The following is a 26,398-nucleotide window of genomic DNA, read 5'->3' on the forward strand; positions in this document are numbered from 1 at the left end:
AGTTTATAATTGGGTAGGAAAATTCCCGAAAACCAGGGGTAGGCTATCACGCCAGAGGGTCAACAGTAAAGGGTCATTGGAAGATGGACGATAATCCAGCTGTCCCGCAGCTGTTGAGCTCCTCAAATTCCCATCCCAGCTGCAATTGTATTAATTCAACTCATATCGTGCATGTCAGCTGCATCCACTAGATGGCGATACTTGACTATGGAGTAAATGGTGTGTCTGGCGAATACACAATACATTATCCACAATGCCTAATATCTGGATGCAGATACTTAAGCCATGTGGGTGTGGAGTGGGAGTTATGGGGGGGGGGGGGGGGGGTGTAAATATGAGGTTTTAGATATATTTCAATGTTGTATTTTACTTTACAAAAACACTTGAAAGAAGGCTATTCTATCACTGGTAAAAAAAAATGACTATTAGTTGTCTTCCACCCTGCCTGTTAGTCTTGAATGCCAGGGCTTGTGTAACTACATATAATGCTATGCTGGTCATGCAAACCAGTTCTCCCACTCTCTCCAGCCTGCGTGTTCAGCCCAGTCAGTCTCTGAGTCCGGAGATAGGAGATAAGAGAGATAGCCAGGCTGGTCTGTGTGACTCCCCTACTACAGCCAATGCCATGTGTAAACACAGTACTGCGCTGGCAGCTTCATATCCATCTCTTCTGTTGTACGTTAGTCATGCTATTGTTATGAAAACCCTTCACAATGTCATATCCCTTTTCTTTTTCATTTCCTATGACGTACTCTTATGGTGTAGCACATGGGAAATGTCTCTCTATATCTGTCTCTCTCTCCATTTTTCTGTGGTATAACAAGAGATAGATTCTTTGGAAAAATGCAATTTGATTTTTGAATAATTCTGCTCTACACTGGTAGTCAATGCCCCTTACTGTTAGACATGATACAGTAAGTACACTCTTAGAGAAAAGGGGCTATCTAGAACCTAAAAGGGTTTATCAGGTGTCCCAATAGGAGAACCCTTTGAAGAACCCTTTTGGGTTCCAGATATGAGCCTTTTGGGTTTCTTGTACAACCCTTTCTACAGATAGTTCTACACGGAACGCAAAATGGTTCTCCCGAGAACCAAAAAGGGTTCTACCTGGAACCACAAAGAGTTTTCCTATGGGGACTGCTGAATAACCCTTTTGGAACCGTTTTTTCTACGAATGTAGACCTATGTCATTTTACAACGTCATCATTTACTTGTAATTTCTCTTCTCTTCTTTATTTACTATGACGTAACCTCTTGAAGAAAACATCTATTCATTATTAAATTCATTCAATATAATCCAAAAGGTTCAGCAATTCAGTAGATTCTGTTCCACTGAAAGAGGAAAGCATATTCATGTTTACATTTTTATTCATGTTTAAAAAAGTACAAAATTCTACCCCCCTCATCTCTCTCTCTGTCTTTCTCTGCTTTTCTGCAGTAGCCTATAGCTGGAGGAATCTATTTTGCATGGCCAGAAATCATCCTGTTTGATAGTGACCCAGGTGTGTTAAACCCCTAGAACTCCCTACACCACCAATGTCATAGTTTCCAGCTAAATGAGTCAGTCAGTCAGTCAGAGTTACGTTACATATGGATGTTGATGGAGTCATTTAGCTGACAAGATAGCATAAAACTCCTCAATCCTTTTCCTGTTTAACGATACATTGAATTACCATGTATTAATAAATGGTATCTTCAGAATCTCTCAACCAAAGCCTCACACCAAACTGTACTTATTAACATTAACCTATAATGGGGCAACTCTTTCATCTGTGCAAATATCTCTTTGAGTATGTGAATGAATGGGCAAAGAAATGGTGCCTAGTGTGTGAGTTAGTGCACAGCAGTACAATAGAGCTATATTATCGACATGAGGAGAGTAAGGATGGGAAGATGGAGGACAGAGAGAGAGAGAGAGAGAGAGAGAGAGAGAGAGAGAGAGAAAGAGGGCAGGGGAGAGAGAGCAAAAGCGAGAGAGAGAGGGGAGAGAGAGCGAGACAGAGAGAGAGAGAAAGAGGGGAGGGGAGAGAGAGCAAGAGCGAGAGAGAGAGAGGGGAGAGAGAGCGAGACAGAGAGAGAGAGAGAGAGAGAGAGAGAGAGAGAGAGAGAGAGAGAGAGAGAGAGAGAGAGAGAGAGAGAGAGAGAGAGAGGGGAGAGAGAGGGGAGGGGAACGTGTGTGATTTCAAAGTGTTGTTCCTTTGTACGGCTCACAGATACGGTACTGAGGGAGCCAGCCTGTACCTCTTTTACACACGTTGCCATGGAAACCAGCCCAGCAGCCAACCAGCAGCTGTAAGAATCCCAAGAAATTCCTCCACACATTCTCCCCCATACTACCCCACCCCCATGCACACATACTACACACATACAAACACACACACGCACACATGCACACACACATACATACCCCCCCACACACGCATTCCCCACCACATACACACATGTAATACACACATAAACATCTCTCCCCATCCACAATAAGGGTTTCACTAATCCGGTAACTTTCCCCAAATCCGGTAAATATCCCCAAATTCCCTGGTTTTCCAGAAAACATGGTTGGAAACATTCCGGAATCTGGAGGGAATAAGCAGGAAATCCGGAATCCTCCAAGTAGGTTTCTGGAAAACCTGGGAATTTTGAGAAACTTTTTTGTAACCCTATCCACAACGCATGAAATTACCTTATTTAATAGTAAGCCCTCTATAGCAAAACCCCTTTAAAGGCTCTAGTAACCAGGGGCACACCTCTAGTAACCAGGGGCACACCTCTAGTAACCAGGGGCACACCTCTAGTAACCAGGGGCACTCCTCTAGTAACCAGGGGCACTCCTCTACTAACCAGGGGCCCACCTCTAGTAACCAGGGGCACTCCTCTAGTAACCAGGGGCACTCCTCTAGTAACCAGGGGCACTCCTCTAGTAACCAGGGGCCCACCTCTAGTAACCAGGGGCACTCCTCTAGTAACCAGGGGCACTCCTCTACTAACCAGGGGCCCACCTCTAGTAACCAGGGGCACTCCTCTAGTAACCAGGTCACTCCTCTAGTAACCAGGGGCACTCCTCTAGTAACCAAGGGCATTCCTCTAGTAACCAGGGGCACTCCTCTAGTAACCTGGGGCTGTCAGGGGCACTCCTCTAGTAACCAGGGGTCCACCTCTAGTAACCAGGGGCACTCCTCTAGTAACCAGGGGCCCACCTCTAGTAACCAGGGGCACTCCTCTAGTAACCAGGTCACTCCTCTAGTAACCAGGGGCATTCCTCTAGTAACCAGGGGTACTCCTCTAGTAACCTGGGGCTATCAGGGGCACTCCTCTAGTAACCAGGGGCACTCCTCTAGTAACCAGGGGCCCACCTCTAGTAACCAGGGGCACTCTTCTAGTAACCAGGGGTACTCCTCTAGTAACCTGGGCTATCAGGGGCACTCCTCTAGTAACCAGGGGCACTCCTCTAGTAACCAGGGGCACTCCTCTAGTAACCAGGGGCACTCGGCCACACCTCTGTAGTTCAAGGGTATGTGGGTGACCTGCTGCTGCTGCCTGCTGTGCTCATACACACAGGCACACGGCACACACACACACACACACACACACACACACACACACACACACACACACACACACACACACACACACACACACACACACACACACACACACACACACACACACACACACACACACACACGCAGGCAGGCAGGCACACACACACCCACACGCAGGCACACACCCTTAAGGTGCATAGAGAGCAGCAGATGCTCGCACTGTGACCATAGTTCTGTGCAGGGCCGTAGACAAGGTCTTTGACTGCATTTCTATACCATTTTTAAACACTAACATGCTATTTGGAGAAGAACAAAAACAAGCATAAATGACCCCAGCCATTATGACCTTGGCTGCTGTTGCTTCATTTACCTCAGTCCATCTACAGACACATAGCCTATAAGCTATACAATTAGCCACTACACATTTACTCAACACCGGGACCAAAATCTAGAATTCAACACGTACAGCGGAATCTGTTAGCAGACATTAGCAGTTTTACAGCTAATTTACTGCAATTCTACCTATTTTGCCATGCGGTGGAAAGACATTTTTGCAGTTTTAAAAGCTAGTTTCCTGCAATTCTACACATTTTGCCATGACTTAAGCCATGTTAATATGATATCTGAGTGAGAGTGACTAACACAATCAGTGGGGGACCCCTGGAGGTCAAGGCCCCTTGGCACATGCGCTGCGTGCCCGGTAGGTAATTCGGCCATGATTACTACATTTAGTTAGCTGACTAGACTAACTACACTAATGAATCCAATCTAAACAGTTTTAACTGACATGGTGCTAATTGAGTGACTGTCAGTGAGTGGCATATAACAAGAGGAAAACTGCTGGCCCACAACCACATTTTGAAATTGCACCTTGTGTATTCAACTATTCTAACTCTCAATAGCAAGATGAGACCCCGACTGAGTTCCCCCCCAAAATACAAATAATTTAACTGAAAGCTGCGACCCACAGACCTACAATGAGATGCACAGCGAGAGCAGATATAGATAGACAAGCAAGGAAATGATTCAGCACCTACAGAGAAAACAAACCGCAACCTTTGACTTCAGGGAAACCACTACCATCTAGCCATGTTGCCTATGAGCAAAGACAGACCAATGAAGTACTTTCATTACTGTCATTTTCCACATGGAATGAAGAGTTACACATGCACTTACACTACCAGTCAAAAGTTTGGACACGCCTACTCATTCAAGCGTTTTTCTTTATTTGTACTATTTTCAACATTGTAGAATAATAGTGAAGACATCACAACTATGAAATAACACATATGGAATAATGTAGTAACCAAAAAAGTGTTTAACAAATCAAAATGTTTTATATTTCAGATTCTTCAAAGTAGCCACCCTTTGCCTTGATGACCCTTGATGAGGAATGCTTTTCCAACAGTCTTGAAGGAGTTCCCACATATGCTGAGCACTGCTTTTCCTTCACTCTGCGGTCCAACTCATCCTAAACCATCTCAATTGGGTTGAGGTTGGTTGATTGTGGAGGCCAGGTCGCCTGATGCAGCACTCCATCACTCTCCTTGGTCAAATAGCCCTTATACAGCCTGGAGGTGTGTTTTGGGTCATTGTATTGTTGACAAAAAAATGATAGTCCCACTACCAGATGGGATGGCACATCGCTGCAGAATGCTGTGGTAGCCATGCTGGTTAAGTGTGCCTTGAATTCTAAATGAATCACAGACAGTGTGACCAGCAAAGCACACCCACACTATCACACCTCCTCCATGCTTCACGGTGGAAACCGCACATGTGGACATCATCTGTTCACCTACTCTGCGTCTCTCAAAGACAAAGCGGTTGAAACCAAAAATTTGGACTCATCAGACCAAAGGACAGATTTCCACCGTCTAATGTCCATTGCTCGTGTTTCTTGGCCCAAGCAAGTCTCTTCTTATTATTGGTCTCCTCTGAACAGTTGATGTTGAGATCAGGGGCGGAAATCCCGGGGGGGACACGACCCCCCCATCCTGGGAAAAATATGATTTGTCCCCCCCAATATATCACTGAAACATAACTATGTCATTTAAATAATATTAATAATATGCAATGAAAGCAATTGTGCTGATTATAGACACTTAATAGCGCGTTTTTAAGTTTCAAAAGATTGCGACCCCCCCACCCTTTTCCTCACAATGGTTTGATCCACTGGCAAGGTAACAGAGGGGTCGTAGCCACTGTCTGAAAGGCACTCAATGAACGTAACTGACGTGAGGTTAATCCAGTCAATCGCGCACACACACTAGCTGAATATGCAGAGCTAGCGCGCAAATATTAACTATTAAGCTAGCTAGTACCTATTCCATTTATGTGGCCTCGTCAAAGATGGAATCTTTGCTATCGTCAATTTATTCCGAGATCAGCATGCAGATGATGTAAGTTAGTGCTTCAAAGTCCCTGTGATAAGGTTAGCGATAAACTGAAGTCCAAACTGAACAGAACTACATTGTCTTAAATATATTTAATGGTCTCGTTGCAAAAGCTAAATTGTCGCAAGGGAACTTTTGTTTATTTATTTTATTTAACCCGGGTAGCAAAGATTATAGCAAACACCACTGAAACTGAATTGGTGCTCGCTAGCTTTGCAAATTCAGCTATTGTTGGAAGCCAGCCAATATGAAAGAAACTATTAAAATTACAAAAGGTTGCAGCATATGTTGTGTAAATGGTGAACTCATACAGCTGTCAACTCTTGTCATTTTAATCCGTTTCACATTTGCTAGCTACCTTTTAGATCGAAGCCCAAATAGAATGATAAAAGATAAGATGATAGAAGCCCATCTCCTACTGTAAATAACCTACACACTGTGTGTGTGTGTAGCCAGCCAGCCAGGTAGAAAAATGGCAAAAAAATAAAAGACGGACATCAGAGTATTTTTCAGTACACCAAAACGCAAAGTAAGAACCCTAGTAGCCTAATATCTCAAAGACTAGTTGATAAAATGTTCATAAGAAAGAAATGAAATTCTAATGGAAATGTTTCACAATGATGTCATTAGGCAGAGCAGGCAACAGATGGCACACAGACAGCAGAGTTGGGGACAGATATGCAGGGACAGACTGGCAGAGACAGGGAGTCTCAGGTAAGTTTGTTGAGTCTTTGTTTGGCAACATTATGAAAGGTTCTCCATTTTTTTTACTTGTAAAATAGGAACATAATTGGAAAATGCCATGGATACCCCCACTCTCAACTTAAACTGGTGACTGAACTAAGATTTGTTAAAGGCAATGGTATTGCTGTTGTGATTAGTTGTGTAGTTTTGGGTACCGGTAGTTAGGCAAACACCTTATTTCTTTGGTTCCTCAATATACATTTACAATGTAGGCTATGTGTTACAGCACTACTTTTGGTGTCCCCCTCAGGAATTGCTCTTGAGAAAATTTCATGTAATTGTCCCCCCCAAAGTTGATATCAGATTTTCGCCCCTGGTTGAGATGTGTCTGTTACTTGAACTCTGTGAAGCATTTATTTGGGCTGCAATCTGAGGTGCAGTTAACTCTAATGAACTTATCCTCTGCAGCAGAGGTAACTCTGGGTCTTCCTTTCCTGTTGCGATTCTCATGAGCGCCAGTTTCATTATAGCGCTTTATGGTTTTTGCGACTGCACTTGAAGAAACTTTCAAAGTTCTTGGAATTTTCCGCATTGACTGACCTTCATGTCTTAAAGTAATGATGGACTGCCATTTCTCTTTGCTTATTTGAGCTGTTCTTGCCATAATATGGACTTGGTCTTTTACCAAATAGGGCTATCTTCTGTATACCACCCCTACCTTGTCACAACACAAGTGATTGTCTCAAACGCATTAAGAAGGAAATAAATTCAAAAAATTAACCTTTAACAAGGCATACCTGTTCATTGAAATGCATTCCAGGTGACTACCTCATGAAGCTGGTTGAGAGAATGCCAAGAGTGTGCAAAGCTGTCATCAAGGCAAAGGGTGGCTACTTTGAAGAATCTTAAATATAAAATATATTTTGATTTGTTGAACACTTTTTTGGTTGCTACATGATTCCATATGTGTTTTTTCATAGTTTTGATGTCTTCACTATTATTCTACAATGTACAAAATAGTAAAAATAAAGAAGAACCCTGTAATGAGGAGGTGTGTCCAAACTTTTGACTGGTACTGTATGTACTGTACGTACGCACCGACACACACATAAATGGAGCATGATAATTGGAACGTCTTGTGTTAAACATCTGCGCTGATTACTCCAATAGGATACAATACTGAGCAGCATGAGAGGGAAATAGGTTCAAAATGGAGCGTGAGAGAGGGGGATGAGATAGAGTAGAGGAAGAGAGGAGAAAAGAAGAGTAGACGCTCTGTAATGTCCTGTCAGCTCTCAGTCTTGCAGGCTTTGAATTTCACTGACGCAGCGTGAAGCCTTAGTGATCACCATGAACACTATGACCTTAGAGAGACGGACAAAAACCTTCAACAGACCCCCTCCATCTCACATTAGGCCAACTACTGACAGATAGTCCTCTTAGGGAGGTTTTAACAGACCACACAAAAACATCCCTTTATCAGAACAACAGGGAATTAATCCCACTCGTAGGTCTGAAATGGCACCCTATTCCCTATATAGTTTACTACTTTATAATGCACTACCCATGGCTCTGGTAAAAAGTAGTGCCCTATGTAGGGAATGGGGTGCCATTTCAGAGGCACCCATTGTCTTGAATTGGATCTCTGTGACAGGTAGTTAAACGAGTCCCCAATAGTTGAAGTTGACCTCCTAGTGGAGCTGTAGTTTAGTTGTGTTCATTACTTGTAGCTTCAGCTAGCTGTCCTATATGTCGTGAAGGTATAAGATCTGCTTTCTCTGCCTGGTTCTGCCTGTATGAAGAGTTTGTCCTCCACTGTCCTTCTCCGCTGGGTTCCATTGTATTGAGTTTGAAGCCTCCTTGACCTCCCTCTGTGTATGATTTGGTTCGGACTCACGTTCAGTCTTATTGTTAGAGCTGAGGAAAGATGTGTTTGATATTTCTAATAATGGGGTGATGTATTTTTTTGCCTCGAGAGGCTCACGACTCGTCTCTTTTCTCTGCTTGCTTTGCTTGGCTGGTTGGCAGTCAGCGGCGCATTAATAAATGATAAAGGAAATCAAAGGCTTACCAACAGCATGATTGGATACAACAGTATATTGAATAAGCAGTATATGTAGACTGCGCATATCATTTGAGAATAATATTGTTTTTTGAAAAAAGATTCTACCATTTTAACGCATTTAATGAAAATTCTATTTGGTATGAAAGCCTAAAGACAAGCAGTGAAATTGAAATCCTTCTGATGCTTTCTTTCTATTTTTCACCTTTACTACACCCCCCCACACACACACACACACCTCCCTCCCCCTCTAACACACTTCTGTTGTGCTTCTCTGCTAATTATCTTTCAAAGGAGCAATTTATTTCAATGTTTATAATTTCATCCATTCCCCCAAAGATAACATCAGTGAATTCATTATCTTTGAGAGAGAGAGATGAGGGGGTCTAGAAAAATATTCATATTGCATCTCTCTCTCTCTCTTTCCCATTTCAGATGCATCCTTCACTTTGTAAAGGCATATGGAAATGGGAGAGGAGCAGATGGCGATTTGGTCCCACGGGCAGTACAGATGACTTATGAATAATGAAGAATAGAGAGGAAACTGTTTGGCTGGTTACACAGAGGTGTGATGTTATAGATACACAGTCGTTCCACACACATAAACCTTAATCAATAGTGAATCATTTCTGAATGATGATGCACCCACAGCGCCACTTCATATCTGTCTGCTTGAACTACTTGTTTATCAAATGGCTTCGTGACAGACAATTACCGGAAGACAAGGTTCATTTGAATTGCGCTGTTTTTTTTATCAACTACTGTAATGTACAACGTCTATTCCCTTGGGAAAAGTCAATTACTTCAGATTTATTGAGTGTGTATTTTACTAAATACTTACGTTTATTCAATCAAAACAAATCAAAATTGTATTTGGCACGTGCGCCGCATACAACTGGTGTAGACTTTACTGTTTACTGCTTGCTAGCTTCCCAATGATGGAGAGTTTAAAAATCAAATGAAACAGTAACACAAGAAGAATAAAATACATGAGAATGGAGCTATATCCAGTACCAGATCAATATGCAGAGGTACGAGGTATTTGAGGTAGATACACTATATGTCCAGTATAGTGTATGTGGACACCTGCTCGTCGAACATCTCATTCCAAAATCATAGCCCCTGTGCTGCTATTACAGCCTCTGCTCTTCTGGGAAGGCTTTCCACTTGATGTTGGAACATTGCTTCGGACACTTGCTTCTATTCAGCCACAACAGCATTAGTGAGGTCGGGCACTGATGTTGGGCGATTAGGCCTGGCTCGCAGTCGGCGTTCCAATTCATCCCAAAGGTGTTTGATGGGGTTGAGGTCAGGGCGCTGTGCAAGCCAGTCAAGTTCTTCCACACCGATCTCGACAAACCGTTTCTGTATGGACCTCGCTTTGTGCATGGGGGCATTGTCATGCTAAAACAGGAAAGGGCCTTCCCCAAACCATTGCCACAAAGTTGGAAGCACAGAATTGTCTAGAATGTCATTGTATGCTGTAGCGTTAAGACTTCCCTTCACTGGAACTAAGGGGCCTAGCCGAACCATGAAAAACAGCCCATTATTCCTCCTCCACCAAACTTTACAGTTGGCACTATGCAGTCGGGCAGGTAGCACTCTCCTGGCATCCGCCAAACCCAGATTCGTCCGCCGGACTGCCAGATGGTAAAGCGTGATTCATCCCTCCAGAGAACGCGTTTCCACTGCCCCAGAGTTCAATTGGGCAGAGCTTTACACCACTCCAGCCGACGCTTGGCATTGCTCATGGTGATCTTAGGGTTGAGTTCCGGCTGCTCGGCCATGGAAACCCATTTCATGAAGCTCCCAACTTAGTTCTTGTGCTGATGTTGCTTCCAGAGGCAGTTTAGAACTCATGCTGTGTTGCAACCGAGAACAGACATTTTTTTCAGCACCTGGCGGTCCAGTTCTGTGTGCTTGTCTGGCCTACCACGTCATGGCTGAGCCATTGTTGCTCCTAGACCTTTCCACTTCACAGTAATAGCATTTACAGTTGACCGGGGCATCTCTAGCAGGGCAGAAATTCGACAAACTCACTTGTTGGAAAGACGGCATCCTATGACAGTGCCACATTGAAAGCCACTGAGCTCTTCAGTATGGCCATTCTACTGCCAATGTTTGTCTATGGAGATCGCATGGCTGTGTTCTCAATTTTATACACCTGTCAGCAACTGGTGTGGCTGAAATAGCCAAATCCACTAATTTGAAGGGATGTCCACATACAGTACACTATATAAACAAAAGTATGTACATAAAGGTAGGGTAAAGTGACTAGGCATCAGGATAGATAAGAGTAAAATAGAGTAGCAGCAGCAAATGATGTGTAAAACCGTGTGTGTGCGCGCGCGAGTGTGCCTGCGTGTAATGTGTATGTTGTGTCGTCCTGCGTGTGTGGGCGTATGTAGTTTACGTGAATGTGTGTGGGCATTGTGTGCAAGTGTCAATGTAGTGTGTGTGTGTGTGAGTGAGTGTGTATATTAACCAAGACATTTACTGAAAACGGTATAGCCTAATAATTCTCTCATTTGACTGTCGTCGCTCTCGCCGTCTTTATCTTTCATTCTGAACGACCAGACCAGTGCTGTCGTGACCCAGATATAGGCCTGCTGCAATGGGAGTGCTGTAGTGTGAGAGCACAGAGAGGTGGTTAACCACAAACACACATGGTTAACTCTTCTTCCTCTACGTGTTCTTTCCCAGGCCTGAACCGTCTATCACAGAGTCCTGACACACAATACTACTGCTCTATATGAATGGAGTTATGTAGGTTAAGACATGGAAAGGATCAAAGCCATTTAGAAGATGACAAAATACTGTAGTTGTCTGTAGTTGCCAGCTCTTACTCTTAATTTTGGACTATTGTGTTCTCAAAAGATTTACTATTACATTCACTGTTAAAATACATTAACATCATTGACTGACTTCAGAAGATCGCCTGAAATTGGCCCTTGTACATAAGTTTAAACAATTCTGCTTTTTTAATTTAAACCAGTTAAATAGTTGTTTACTCCTCTGCAATCAAAATGTATCCCGTTTGTTTTCAGATACAGCTGGGAAAAGGGAAAATCATGCAAAACAGACGTTAGAAATTGGGTTGCCAGGCAACCCTTTGAGGTAGCAGTTGATGAAACCGCTTTTCAGACTGGCTCAATCGAAAGTGTCAGAGTTGGTGTGGTGTATGTGCTATTAAATTAATTCAACTGTGCAGTAACAGAAAATTGGTGAAGCACGACTCGTCTTACTGCTGTGAAATACTCTCATCTGTACTGCCTGTATTCAGTTAAATGTATATTACATTAAGAACATGCTACAGTCTCGGAAATACAACAGGCTATTAGTCACTGGCTGTATGAAGAAACACAACGAAATCCATTCAGTCATGGAATGGTTATTACTACCTATGTACAGTACTTCCTGTGAGTTTATACATGGTTTCAAAAAAAAAAAACACTAAAAAACCCACCTTGATGAATTCTTAATCTCTATAAACACTAGAAAACAAAGCGTCATTACAAAAATCTGTAGAAATTTATTTTCTTATCAACACTTATCAAAAATATCTGCACCTCATTTTGCATAGATGGATACAATATATTTTACATTACTGTTTACATGATTGTTAAAACAACTTATTAAAAAGTGAAAAGGGTAAAAAGCTAATTCAGGACTTTGGTCACATTGTAGATACTATCAACAAACTATCTATTTCTAAGCAACAGACTATCTTTTGATAAGCAACTGCTCGCTAAGGTTACGGTTAGGGTTAGGGTAAGGTTTAGAATAAGGGTAAGGGTTAGTAGGGTTAGGGTTAGGGTAAGGTTTAGAATAAGGGTAAGGTTTAGAATAAGGGTAAGGTTTAGAATAAGGGTAAGGTTTAGAATAAGGGTAAGGGTTAGTAGGGTTAGGGTAAGGTTTAGAATAAGGGTAAGGTTTAGAATAAGGGTAAGGGTTAGGTTTAGAATAAGGGTAAGGGTTAGGGTAAGGTTTAGAATAAGGGTAAGGTTTAGAATAAGGGTAAGGTTTAGAATAAGGGTAAGGGTTAGGGCTAGGTTTAGAATAAGGGTAAGGGTTAGGGCTAGGTTTAGAATAAGGGTAAGGGTTAGGGTTAGGTTTAGAATAAGGGTAAGGGTTAGGGTAAGGTTTAGAATAAGGGTTAGGGTTAGGGTAAGGTTTAGAATAAGGGTAAGGGTTAGGTTTAGAATAAGGGTAAGGTTAGGGTAAGGTTTAGAATAAGGGTTAGGGTTAGGTTTAGAATAAGGGTAAGGGTTAGGGTAAGGTTTAGAATAAGGGTAAGGGTTAGGGTAAGGTTTAGAATAAGGGTTAGGGTAAGGTTTAGAATAAGGGTTAGGGTAAGGTTTAGAATAAGGGTTAGGGTAAGGTTTAGAATAAGGGTTAGGATTAGGTTTAGAATAAGAGTAAGGGTTAGGGTAAGGTTTAGAATAAGGGTAAGGGTTAGGTTTAGAATAAGGGTAAGGGTTAGGGTTAGGTTTAGAATAAGGGTAAGGGTTAGGGTAAGGTTTAGAATAAGGGTAAGGGTAAGGTTTAGAATAAGGGTAAGGGTTAGGGTAAGGTTTAGAATAATGGTAAGGGTTAGGGTTAGGTTTAGAATAAGGGTTAGGGTTAGGGTAAGGTTTAGAATAAGGGTTAGGGTAAGGTTTAGAATAAGGGTTAGGGTAAGGTTTAGAATAAGGGTAAGGGTTAGGGTAAGGTTTAGAATAATGGTAAGGGTTAGGGTTAGGTTTAGAATAAGGGTTAGGGTAAGGTTTAGAATAAGGGTAAGGGTTAGGGTAAGGTTTAGAATAAGGGTTAGGGTAAGGTTTAGAATAAGGGTAAGGGTTAGGTTTAGAATAAGGGTAAGGGTTAGGTTTAGAATAAGGGTTAGGGTTAGGTTTAGAATAAGGGTAAGGGTTAGGTTTAGAATAAGGGTAAGGGTAAGGTTTAGAATAAGGGTAAGGGTTTGGGTAAGGTTTAGAATAAGGGTAAGGGTTAGGTTTAGAATAAGGGTTAGGGTAAGGTTTAGAATAAGGGTAAGGGTTAGGGTAAGGTTTAGAATAAGGGTAAGGGTTAGGTTTAGAATAAGGGTAAGGGTTAGTAGGTAGTTGAAATGTTACTGATAGCCTGTAGAGCATCTACAGATGGACTTTCCAAATAAAGTGTTACCAGGATTTTTTACAACAACAAAAAATGCAGCGGACCTACTATTTCCCTATGCACACAAGAAAAAAAGGATAATTTAATAACAGGACTAAATTACTATTGACTGGAATAACATGAACATCCTTAAATACATATTTGAAACCAAAGACTTGAACATTTCAATAGCCTATCAACTCTAAATATATTTTTCTTACATCCAAATAAGATATCTATTCAATAAGGAATACAATAAATATTGCAAATATATTATTGTAGGTTACTAACCAATTTTCGTTAATCAAATATATTAACCTAATTTACTTAAATATAACAAATAAGGAAAACATTGAAGAAATATTTAATAACATTTGTTCATAACTTAAAACGCTGTCAGGGCCATAAAGTCTCAAACAGCATGTAAAAAAAATAAGATTTTACCAAAAAATATTCCTCGATTTCAAAATGTTCCAAGAAAATAATCCTCAATTTCGATCAGTTTCTTCACAGATCTGTATTCCATATGGATTGACTCATATGTATCGTACTCAACTATTCACAGTTGACTGATCCTTCCACACAGTACTATGGAAATCTGAACCTTCAAACCCATCTCTGCCTGTTGTCGCAGATGATGGTGACGTCCTGAGCTCCGTATATGGGTAGCTCCTCCTCTGCTTCCTCCGACCTCACTTCCTTCTCTATGTGACATCAGTAATCCACGGAAAAGTGGCCAGGTAATCCATGTCCAGAATTTAGGAATTCCTAAGCGACAGCATTACCAGTTTTCCCACTTTCCTCAGAGCCTTCCAGACCAGGTAATCCCAGACTTGGCATTAATTGAAATCATCTCTCCTCCTCTTCCTCAGATGAAGGTGTACTGGGTCATCTCCAGACAGCCTGTGCCCTACAGGGTAAAGGTGCCAGGTGAGATGCCCAGGATCAGTTGGCGTACTGGGCATAGAAGGCCACCTTGACCCTCTCTATCTGGTGACACAGCTTGATGGCTGGACCCAGCTTCAGCTCCATACACTCCTGGACTGTGGGCAGGGTCAGCAACAACAACGCCTGGCCATCTATGTCCTGCAGAGAGAATGTGAGAATAAGATAAGAAAGAGATAATAAGGACAGAGACAGATAATACGGACAGAGACAGAGAATAAGGACAGAGACAGAGACAGATAATACGGACAGAGACAGAGACAGAGAATAAGGACAGAGACAGATAATACAGACAGAGAGAGGAAAGGATGACAATGTTAATGACAACGTGAAGAGCGAGTCTGTATATCAAACAAGAAAGTGTATTGTTTTGGGGACATGTGTGTGTCTGCATGTATTTCAGAGTGTGTGCAAGCCTGGCCTGCTGAGGAGTGACGGACTCCATCCTAGCTGGAGGGGTGCTCTCATCATATATATGAACATAGACAGGGCTCTAACTCCTCTAGCTCCACAATGAGATGGGGTGCAGGCCAGGCAGCAGGCTGTTAGCCAGACTGCTAGCTTAGTGGAGTCTGCCACGAGCACAGTCAGTGTAGTCAGCTCAGCTATCCCCATTGAGACCGTGTCTGTGCCTCGATCTAGGTTGGGCAAAACTAAACATGGCGGTGTTTTCGCCTTTGCAATCTCACTGGAATGAGGATCTCCTCCATTCCTGTCATTATTGAAAGAGATTGTGATATCTCACATCTCAAAATAGGGTTACTTAATGTTAGATCCCTCACTTCCAAGGCAGTTATAGTGAACTAATCACTGATCATAATCTTGATGTGATTCGCCTGACTGAAACATGACGTAAGCCTGATGAATTTACGGTGTTAAATGAGGCCTCACCTCCTGGTTACACTAGTGACCATATCCCCCGCGCATCCCGCAAAGGCGGAGGTGTGGCTAACATTTACGATAGCAAATTTCAATTTAACCCCCCCCCCCAAAATGACTGCATTTTCATCTTTTGAGCTTCTAGTCATGAAATCTATGCAGCCTACTCAATCACTTTTTATAGTTACTGTTCACAGGCCTCCTGGGCCGCATACAGCATTCCTCACTGAGTTCCCTGAATTCCTATCGGACCTTGTAGTCATGGCAGATAATATTCACATTTTTGGTGACTTTGATATGGAAAAGTCCACAGACCCAATCCAAAAGGCTTTCGGAGCCATCATCGACTCAGTGGGTTTTGTCCAACATGTCTCCGGACCTACTCACTGCCACAGTCATACTCTGGACCTAGTTTTGTCCTGTGGAATAAATATTGTGGATCTTAATGTTTTTCCTCATAATCCTGGACTATTGGACCACATTTTATTACATTTGCAATCACAACAAATAATCTGCCTAGACCCCAACCAAGGATTATCAAAAGCCGAGCTATAAATTCTCGGACAACCCAAAGATTCTTGGATGCCCTTCCAGACTCCCTCCACCTACCCAAGGATGTCAGAGTACAAAAATTGGTTAACCACCTAACTGAGGAACTAAATGTAACCTTGCGTAATACCCTAGATGCAGTCGCACCCATAAAAACAAAAAAAAATTGTCATAAGAAACGAGCTCCCTGGTATACAGAAAATACCCGAGCCCTGAAGCAAGCTTCCAGAAAATTGGAACGGAAATGGCGCCACACCAAACTGGAAGCCTTCCGACTAGCTTGGAAAGACAGTACCGTGCAGTATCGAAGAGCCCTCACTGCTGCTCGATCATCCTATTTTTACAACGAAATTGAGGAGTCCAAAATGTATTTTTGATACTGTCACAAAGCTAACTAAAAAGCAGCATTCCCCAAGAGAGGATGGCTTTCACTTCAGCAGTGATAAATTCATGAACTTCTTCGATGAAAAGATCATGATCATTAGAAAGAAAATGAAGGACTTTAGATCTGCGTGTTTCTCCAAAGCTCAGTTGTCCTGAGTCTGCACAACACTACCAGGACCTATGATCAGGGGAGACGCTTTTTTTTTAATAAAAGCGTTTTTTTAATACTATATCTCTTGACACATTGATGAAAATAGTCATGGCCTCTAAACCATCAAGCTGCATACTGGACCCTATTCTGCGCTTGGCCCTCCTAGGTTGAACATAATAAACTGCTCCCTACCCACCGGATGTGTAGCAAACTCCCTAAAAGTGGCAGTAATAAAGCCTCTTGACCCAGGAAAAATAAAGAAAATCGTCCTATATCGAATCTCCCATTCGCAGTAACTCACTGCCTTTCTGAAGACAAACAATGTATACGAAACGCTTCAGTCTGGTATTAGACCCCATCATAGCACTGAGACTGCACTCGTGAAGGTGGTAAATTACCTTTTAAATCGCGTCAGACCGAGGCTCTGCATCTGTCCTCGTGCTCCTAGACCTTAGTGCTGCTTTTGATACGATCACCACATTCTTTTGCAGAGATTGGAAACCCAAATCGGTCTACACGGACAAGTTCTGGCCTGGTTTAGATATTATCTGATGGAAAGATATCAGTTTGTGTCTCTGGATGGTTTGTCCTCTGACAAATCAACTGTAAATGTCGGTGTTCCTCAAGGTTCCGTTTTAGGAGCACTATTGTTTTCACTATATATTTTACCTCTTGGTGGTGTCATTCGGAAACATCATGTTAACTTTCACTGCTATGCGGACGATACACAGCTGTACATTTCGATGAAACATGGTGAAGCCCCAAAATTGCCCTCCCTCAGACATAAGAAAGTGAATGGCGAAAAATGTTTTGCTTTTAAACTCGGAGAAAACAGAGATGCTGGTTCTAGGTCCCAAGAAACAAAGAGATCTTCTGTTGGATCTGACAATTAATCTTGATGGTTGTACAGTCGTCTCAAATAAAACTGAAGGACCTCGGCGTTACTCTGGACCCTGATCTCTCTTTTGACAAACATATCAAGACTGTTTCAAGGACAAGTTTTTTCCATCTTCGTAACATTGCAAAAATCTGAAACTTTGTCCAAAAATGATGCAGAAAAATTAATCCATGCTTGTCACTTCTACAGTAAATTAGACTACTGCAATGCTCTACTTTCCTGCTACCCGGAAATAAACTTCAGTAGGTGCTACACACGGCTACTAGAATCTTGACTAGAACCAAAAAAATGTGATCATGTTACTCCAGTGCTAGCCTCTCTACACTGGCTTCCTGTTAAGACTAGGGCTGATTTCAAGGTATTACTGCTAACATAGAAAGCATTACATGGGCTTGCTCCTACCCATCTTTTTCCGATTTGGTCCTGACGTACATACCTACACGTACGCTACAGTCACAAGACGCAGGCCTCCTTATTGTCCCTAAGTAAACAGCTGGAGACCTGGCTTTCTACTATAGGGCTACATTTTTATGGAATGGTCTGCCTATCTATGTGAGAGACGCAGACTCGGTCTCGACCTTTAAGACTTTATTGAAGACTCATCTCTTCAGTAGGTCCTATGATTGAGTGTAGTCTGGCCCAGGGGTGTGAAGATGAACGGAAGGCACTGTTGCAACGAACCACCCTTGCTGTCTCTGCCTGGCCGGTTCCCCTCTCTCCACTGGGATTCTTTGCCTCTAACCCTATTACGGGGGCTGAGTCACTGGCTTACTGGTGCTTTTCCATGCCGTCCCTAGGAGGGGTGCGTCACTTGAGTGGGATGAGTCACTGACGTGATCTTCCTGTCCGTGTTGGCGCCCCACTCGGGTTCGTGCCGTGGGGGAGATCTTCGTGGGCTATACTTGGCCTTGTCTCAGGGTAGTAAATTGGTGGTTGAAGATATCCCTTTAGTGGTGTGGGGGCTGTGCTTTGGCAAAGTGGGTGGGGTTATGTCCTGCCTGGTTGGCTCTATCCGTGGGTATCGTTGGACAGGGCCACAGTGTCTCCCGACACCTCCTGTCACAGCCTCCAGTATTTATGCTGCAATAGTTTGTGTCGGGGGGATAGGGTCAGTCTGTTATATCTGGAGAATTAACATTTCTCCTGTCTTATCCGGTGTCCTGTGTGAATTTAAGTATGCTCCCTCTAATTCTCTCTCCCCCTCTTCTCTCGGAGGACCTGAGCCCTAGGACCATGCCTCAAGACTACCTGGCTTTAAGACTCCTTGCTGTCCCCAGTCCACCTGGTCATGCTGCTGCTCTAGTTTCAACTGTTCTGCCTGCGGCTATAGGACCCTGACCTGTTCAACGGACGTGCTACCTTGTCCCGGACCTGCTGTTTTCGACTCTCTCTCTCTACCGCACCTGCTGTCTCTAACTCTGAATGATTGGCTATGAAAAGCCAACTGACATTTACTCCTGAGGTGCTGACCTGTTGCACCCTCTACAACTACTGTGATTATTATTATTTGACCCTGCTGGTCATCTATGAACGTTTGAACATCTTGGCCATGTTTTGTTATAATCTCCACCCGGCACAGCCAGAAGAGGACTGGCCACCCTCAGAGCCTGGTTCCTCTCTAGGTTTCTTCCTAGATTCCTGCCTTTCTAGAGAGCTTTTCCTAGCCACCATGCTTCTATATCTGCATTGCTTGCTGTTTAGGGTTTTAGGCTGTGTTTCTGTATAGCACTTTGTGACATCGGCTGATGTAAAAAGGGCTTTATAAATACATTTGATTGATTGTGTGTACCTGCTCCTGGAAGATCTTGGCGAGAGCAGCACAGTCGGTGGAGGTGATGAAGTTGACCACGTCTTCTACGGACCACTCCAGAGGGTTCCTCTCCAACACCAGCTGGCACTCCGCCTCACTACACTCCACCTGGAGGACCACAGGACACATGGCCACAAAGATCAATCTACATACAGGACCTTTATCGACTTGATATGACAGCCGGACGCCATTCACTGACCATATCTGGGCCACCCGGCCACCAGGGAGCCAAAGAACCCATCAAATACTAAATCACATCTTCATTATTGTGGGTCTGTGTGTGTCTCTGCGTGTAGCGTTCTCTCTCACCTGCATCTCCTGTCTTTTGGGTGGGTGGTACTTGCTCTCCTGGTTATATGACAGGGACCGAGTGCTCCGCCTCCTGCTTTCAGGACCCTCGCGGCTGCTCGAAGCTACGCCGGTATGGGTGGCCCTGCGTAGCGTCACGGCGCGCCGCGGCCGGCTGTTAGCCACCTCCACAGAGGACGTGTCTGTGTGGTCCTCGCGCGGCTCAGAGCTGGTGCCTTCTTCACTGCCCGACTGCAACATAAGATCATCTTCATCCTCGTCTTCATCACTGTCCTGTAGGGAGTTATAGGGTCAATCTTAGTGCAGTGACAATCAAGTCCATTATATAATAGAGAGAAAGACACACAAAGAGAGAGAGGAGAGAGAGCGAGAGAAAAACATGAAAAGAGAGAAAGAGAGAAGAGCCAGTCCGAGAAGAGACACGCGAGAGAGAGACACGAAAAGAGAGATAGAGAGAGGAGACACGAGAGAGACACGCGAGAGACACAGAGAGAGAAACATGAAAATAGAGAGACACACCGAGAAAAAGAGAGCAAGAGAGAGCGAGAGAGACAAAGAGAGAAAGACACACGATGAGTGAGAAAAAGACACATGGAGAGAAAGAGAGAGAGAGACACGAAGCGAGAGAGCGAGAAAGAAAATGAAAAAGAGAGGGGGAGGGGAACACAGCCTTCACTCTTACACACAAGAGAAATAGAGGGAGAGCTCTGTCAGACCTGTGGTGACCCTGCAGGAGTGTAGTCCACTGCAGACGAGCGCCGTTTCTTCTGGACAAAGATGGCCTTCCTCTTCTTCCTGCGTCGTGTGGGTTTGGCCTCCAGACTCTCCTCTCCTCCAAACGGCTTAGACAGCTTCTTCTTCTTACCGTAGTAATACGCTGGGGACACAACACTCCACACAGTTCATATGGGCTCAATTCTGATGCAGGTTAGCTATTTATTTAAAGGGGGTTTAATCAAACAAATGGCTGTGTGTATTTTCGTGTGTGTGTGTGTGTGTGTTTTTTGTGACAGACACACAAACTCACACTTGTAGAAAATTACTGTATTTGTTCGCGCACGCACACACCAACCTACAAACATATATGAAGTTGATCTTAGTTCCCATTAACAGAAACCCACACATGAACACACAAGTAGAGTAACCACACCTACACACACACACTCACTATATTTGGTCTTTGTCTGCACGGAGCAGTTCTCAGGACACTGGTCTGTGACTTGGACGGGGCTGAAGAGGTTGGGACAGCACTGCAGCTTCACACACACTTTGCGACAGAAGTCTGGGATCTGCTCTGCCAGACGCACGATCCGAATGGACGATCGATACGTCTTCCCTTTGTATCTAAGGAGTGGAGAGAAACAGTGTCAGCTTGGGCCAATGGGATTGTTCATACAGGACCTTAAACTCAGGATGTTCACCAGGAGCGTGTTCTGGTCTGATGTGGCTTGTCTTGTGACTTAAAAATGGGTCCTAAATTGTCGCTCCAATCCCGGTCGAGCTCCTCCAGGTGGGACTCACTTGGCTTTGAGGGTCTCCTCGTGGCAGTCCCAGTGCTGGTCTTCCACATCCTGTAGCTCCCTCAGGACACGCCCAGGCTTGTAGGCCGCATTGATCAACATGCTCAGCACCTGCACGGGGACACACAGGAGAACACACTTTCTTTAAAAAAAACATTGTCATTGTTTTCTCCCTAGATGTGAAGTGAAGTTTTTTAACCTTTATTTAACTAGGCAAGTCAGTTAAGAACAAAAACCAGCAGAACACAAACACACGAACCATCAAACACACTCAAATGAGCAAGGACACCAATTCACACACTCTCACTAGGGGGCATCTAGGGAAATTAAAGGCTGTTTTTGCTGAGTTACTGTGTGTGTGTGTGTGTGTGTGTGTGTGTGTGTGTGTGTGTGTGTGTAAACAGAAATGACTGACAGTTCACATTAAACTGAAGCTGCTGCTGAGAGACCGCAGGTGGTTAACAAGACATTTCCTTCTCTCCTCCCTCCCTCCCTCTCCAGTCCTTTAATTAGGCATATGCCTCTCCACCTCCAGAGTCTGTTAGTTTTTCTGATCCCATAGGCCCCTGGTCAAAACTAGTGGGAATAGATTTGGATGCAACCAGTATGTTGATGTTTCTCTACTTACCTCTTTGAGGACCAGAGTGCATTTCCCCGGCCCTACAGCCTGTGGCAGCTCAGCGATGCGCCCCTTGTTTAGGTAAGGGCCAGAGAAACAGCGGTGGTTCACATAGATCCTGGAGCAACAGTATCTCCCATTGGCTGAGCCTGGGGAGGAGAGAGATAAGCATCATGGGACATCAGACAATCCTCCAATGACAGACAGGTATAAGATTGTCAGGCAGCCTATCAAGTTCAATCTCTTGATAGACTATATAGAAGTCCAATTATTTTTTTCACTATCAGAATTGGGCTTTGTTTAGACAGGTTTTCTTACTAATTGGCCTTTTGACCGATCAGATCAGCTCTGAAAAATATCTGATGTGACTGTTCAAAAGACAAATGAGTGGAAAAAAACAGCAGAATTGGGCTGCCTGTGTAAAAGCAGCCTAACACTTACATTATGTATGACTTGTTCTGAAACTCCACTGGCTTGTTAATGAGGCTTGTATTGGAGGTGTGCTGTACATAATGTAGTGTGATGCCACACCTCAGTTTACACTTTGTTACTCATACACCTGGAAGTGCACAGCTCCGGTTGAATAGTAATTAGACTAATGATAAATATGCATGAGCAGAACTTAGGACATGCGTCTCTTATGGACATAATACTGATGCGCACCCCCCCCCCCCACACACACACACCCTTAAAAAATAAACAGAACATTGGCCGTGTAAAATGTCGAGACGAGTGCTAACAGAAGTGTTATATTGATTAATATGTAGAAGTTTGCTAGAACGCAACACTTTTCTGAGACAAGCTGTGAGATACCAATCAGCGATTGTGAAGAGCAACTGTTAGACGAATGTTGTTTGCTCATCAATATGAATCTGCTTTGAAACAGGTGTGGCTAACGCACACACACACACTCTGTTTACAGGGCTTTTCCATGTTAATCATTATCATTAACTCTCATTTTCATTAATAGCTATAAATAATTCATTACATACAGTTGAAGTGGGAAGTTCACATACACCTTAGCCAAATACATTTAAACTCAGTTTTTCACAATTCCTGACATTTAATCCTAGTAAAAATGCCCTGTCTTAGGTCAGTTAGGATCACTGCTTTATTTTAAGAATGTAAAATGTCAGAATAATAGTAGAGAGAATGATTTATTTCAGCTTTTACTTATTTCATTTGCGACCAAGCTTTAACTTCCTGACTGATGTCTTGAGATGTTGCTTCAATATATCCACATCATTTTCCTTCCTCATGACGCCATCTATTTTGTGAAGTGCACCAGCCCCTCCTGCAAGCAAAGCACCCCCACAACATGATGCTGCCACCCCCGTGCTTCACGGTTGGGATGGTGTTCTTCGGCTTGCAAGCCTCCCCCTTTTTCCTCCAAACATAACGATGGTCATTATGGCCAAACAGTTCTATTTTTGTTTCATCAGACCAGAGGACATTTCTCCAAAAAGTACGATCTTTGTCCCCATGTGCAGTTGCAAAACGTAGTCTGGCTTTTTTATGGCAGTTTTGGAGCAGTGGCTTCTTCCTTGCTGAGTGGCCTTTCAGGTTATGTCGATATAGGACTCGTTTTACTGTGGATATAGATACTTTTGTACTGGTATCCTCCAGAATCTTCACAAGGTAATTTGCTGTTGTTCTGGGATTGATTTGCACTTTTCGCACCAAAGTGCGTTCATCTCTAGGAGACAACGCGTCTCATTCCTGAGCGGTATGACGGCTGCGTGGTCCCATGGTGTTTATACTTGCGTACCATTGTTTGTACAGATGAAAGTGGTACCTTCAAGCGTTTGGAAATTGCTCCCAAGGATGAACCAGACTTGTGGGGGTCTACAATTCTTTTCTGAGGTCTTTTGATTTTCCCATGATGTCAAGCAAAGAGGCACTGAGTTTGAAGGTAGGCCTTGAAATACATCCACAGGTACACCTCCAATTGACTCAAATTATGTCAATTAGCCTATCAGAAGCTTCTAAAGCCATTACATAATTTTCTGGAATTTTCCAAGCTGTTTAAGGGCAGTCAACTTAGTGTATGTAAACTTCTGACCCACTGGAATTGTGATACAGTGAATTATAAGTGAAATAATCTGTCTGTAAACAATTGTTGGAAAAATTACTTGCGTCATGCACAAAGTAGATGTCCTAACCGACTTGCCAAAACTATAGTTTGTTAACAAGACATTTGTGGAGTGGTTGAAAAACGAGTTTTAATGACTCCAACCTAAGTGTATGTAAACTTCCGACTTCAACTGTATTTGAATTATGAATCGTGTTTACCTGTATCCATGGCAACGGGCTCACAGAGGTTGAGAGGGATTGTCTCCACGGGTTGTGGCGGAACCAACCTACAGACGGAATATCAATCAATCCATGAACCAATCAATCAATCAATCAATCAATCAATCAAGTGAACAGCCAAGCCATCCAATCATTCAATCAACGATACAGCCATTTAAGACCCAGTCCGATTTAGCTTAGTGTGATACGTGTCCTTCCCTTAACACAACTGAACAACAATGGATTGAGGGATTATTGATGAATGAGTCCCTTGGGTGAGAGATATGGTAAAAGAGGTTAGACGAGAGAGGTTGACAAAGTGTTACTGAAAGCCTCATATGTCGTCTCTGAACGACCACTACCCTGATCCTTCAGAGCTGCGTTTCCCAGCCGCGACTGAAACATGTCATTTGTCAATATAATAAATCTGTCCACTGAAGAAAAAAAAAGAGGCAATTTCCAAGTGAACAGCTAGCTACTGTTTCGGGGGGGAAGGCTATGGTTTGAGAGAGAGGGGCCTTGAGGCTTTTTAAGGGTATCTACTTGAGTGTGTTCTCCATCTAGGAGGTTGTATTGTAAAGTATAGGCCATGCATTTCTGTGGCTGCTGAAATGGCTTGGCAATGAATTGATTTGTTTTTAGAGTGGAATAGCAATCTGTGTGATGGAACTGTTAAAGTGCTGGATGGGGCTTTTCAAGAAGGGAATGGAACAGTGAGGGTTTTAAATTGGAGTGGTTCTCTGTAGTTTTGGATCATCAGCGAACTTACTGCTTCTCTGGCTGGACGACGGCTATCTTCTTCTGCTGCTGGCCTGCAATCAACACAAAATAATAGGGTTTGCACTGTGTGTGTGTGAGAGAGAGAGCGAGAGATGCGGGGATACTTACAGACAGGCTTCAGTGGTGGAGTCAAGAGGTAAGCATTGGTTTCACACCATCCTACAGGAAAGATGTCCATGGACTCCACATCCACAATACATTCAGGGACGGACTTAGGCAGGCCTGGAGAGGGACAAAAGACCATGGGGTAAGACAGCTGTCCACACACACACACACACACACACACACACACACACACACACACACACACACACACACACACACACAGGTCTCACCTTCCAGTCTGAGCCACAGCAGGCGACCCCTGACCTGTGTGATCTGAGCCACACACACCTCGGTGGGCCTGACAGGGTTAACGGCCTCCAGCCACATGTCTTTAGCGAAGCCTCGGCTCTGCCACGCCTACACACACAGACAAACAGCCAATGGGATAAACAGTAGACATAACAATGGATCCTTCTGACAAGACTTGAGCCACACACATTGTCTGTATAATCGTTCATTTAAAAAGGTGCAATATGCAGAAATTTCCTGGTTGCAAAAATTCTAATAGTTCACCTAATTTCATTTTGTGACAAAACAAGCAGTCATTGTGTACAGAATCATTGTACCATCTAAACCGTTGTGAAATATACTGCTCAAAAAAATAAAGGGAACACTTAAACAACACATCCTAGATCTGAATGAAAGAAATAATCTTATTAAATACTTTTTTCTTTACATAGTTGAATGTGCTGACAACAAAATCACACAAAAATAATCAATGGAAATCCAATTTATCAACCCATGGAGGTCTGGATTTGGAGTCACACTCAAAATTAAAGTGGAAAACCACACTACAGACTGATCCAACTTTGATGTAATGTCCTTAAAACAAGTCAAAATGAGGCTCAGTAGTGTGTGTGGCCTCCACGTGCCTGTATGACCTCCCTACAATGCCTGGGCATGCTCCTGATGAGGTGGCGGATGGTCTCCTGAGGGATCTCCTCCCAGACCTGTACTAAAGCATCCGCCAACTCCTGGACAGTCTGTGGTGCAACGTGGCGTTGGTGGATGGAGCGAGACATGATGTCCCAGATGTGCTCAATTGGATTCAGGTCTGGGGAACGGGCGGGCCAGTCCATAGCATCAATGCCTTCCTCTTGCAGGAACTGCTGACACACTCCAGCCACATGAGGTCTAGTATTGTCTTGCATTAGGAGGAACCCAGGGCCAACCGCACCAGCATATGGTCTCACAAGGGGTCTGAGGATCTCATCTCGGTACCTAATGGCAGTCAGGCTCCCTCTGGCGAGCACATAGAGGGCTGTGCGGCCCCCCAAAGAAATGCCACCCCACACCATGACTGACCCACCGCCAAACCGGTCATGCTGGAGGATGTTGCAGGCAGC

General features: G+C 43.5%; 2 protein-coding genes across 5 annotated transcripts in view; one reads left to right on the forward strand and one right to left on the reverse strand.

Annotated features, from left to right (window-relative positions):
- The first annotated feature begins 2,552 nt into the window (after nt 1-2,552).
- Nucleotides 2,553-3,501, forward strand: LOC115197956 (sericin-2-like). The gene is made up of 2 exons (XM_029759621.1): nt 2,553-2,610; nt 2,723-3,501. Exons 1-2 carry the CDS (start codon nt 2,553-2,555, stop codon nt 3,499-3,501), a joined length of 837 nt encoding a protein of 278 aa, XP_029615481.1.
- A 10,379-nt stretch (nt 3,502-13,880) lies between these two features.
- LOC115198848 (scm-like with four MBT domains protein 2) overlaps nt 13,881-26,398 on the reverse strand; it is a 45,242-nt gene continuing 32,724 nt past the window's right edge. For 2 of the 4 annotated variants that reach the window (XM_029761190.1, XM_029761189.1), the window contains 12 exons: nt 25,283-25,409; nt 25,056-25,169; nt 24,937-24,979; nt 24,168-24,235; nt 21,885-22,024; nt 21,258-21,367; nt 20,905-21,080; nt 20,764-20,808; nt 20,453-20,613; nt 19,737-20,009; nt 19,407-19,535; nt 13,881-14,897 (listed from right to left, as the gene is read on the reverse strand). In XM_029761190.1, the coding sequence (XP_029617050.1) occupies nt 14,757-14,897; nt 19,407-19,535; nt 19,737-20,009; nt 20,453-20,613; nt 20,764-20,808; nt 20,905-21,080; nt 21,258-21,367; nt 21,885-22,024; nt 24,168-24,235; nt 24,937-24,979; nt 25,056-25,169; nt 25,283-25,409 (1,527 nt within the window). In that variant the 3' untranslated portion in view covers nt 13,881-14,756. The remainder of the gene's footprint in view (nt 14,898-19,406; nt 19,536-19,736; nt 20,010-20,452; nt 20,614-20,763; nt 20,809-20,904; nt 21,081-21,257; nt 21,368-21,884; nt 22,025-24,167; nt 24,236-24,936; nt 24,980-25,055; nt 25,170-25,282; nt 25,410-26,398) is intronic. The other 2 variants (XM_029761192.1, XM_029761191.1) reach the window with 1 other exon arrangement.

Source organism: Salmo trutta, chromosome 8 (genome assembly GCF_901001165.1).
Source record: "Salmo trutta chromosome 8, fSalTru1.1, whole genome shotgun sequence".
NCBI classification, from domain to species: Eukaryota; Metazoa; Chordata; class Actinopteri; order Salmoniformes; family Salmonidae; genus Salmo; species Salmo trutta.

Bases quoted from the DNA above. Each gene is read 5' to 3' on its own strand.
- LOC115197956 (XM_029759621.1), top strand. From the start codon at position 2,553: ATGGTTGGAAACATTCCGGAATCTGGAGGGAATAAGCAGGAAATCCGG. The intron at 2,611-2,722 runs GTAGGTTTCTGG...ACCCCTTTAAAG, and splicing joins GGAAATCCGGAATCCTCCAA to GCTCTAGTAACCAGGGGCAC.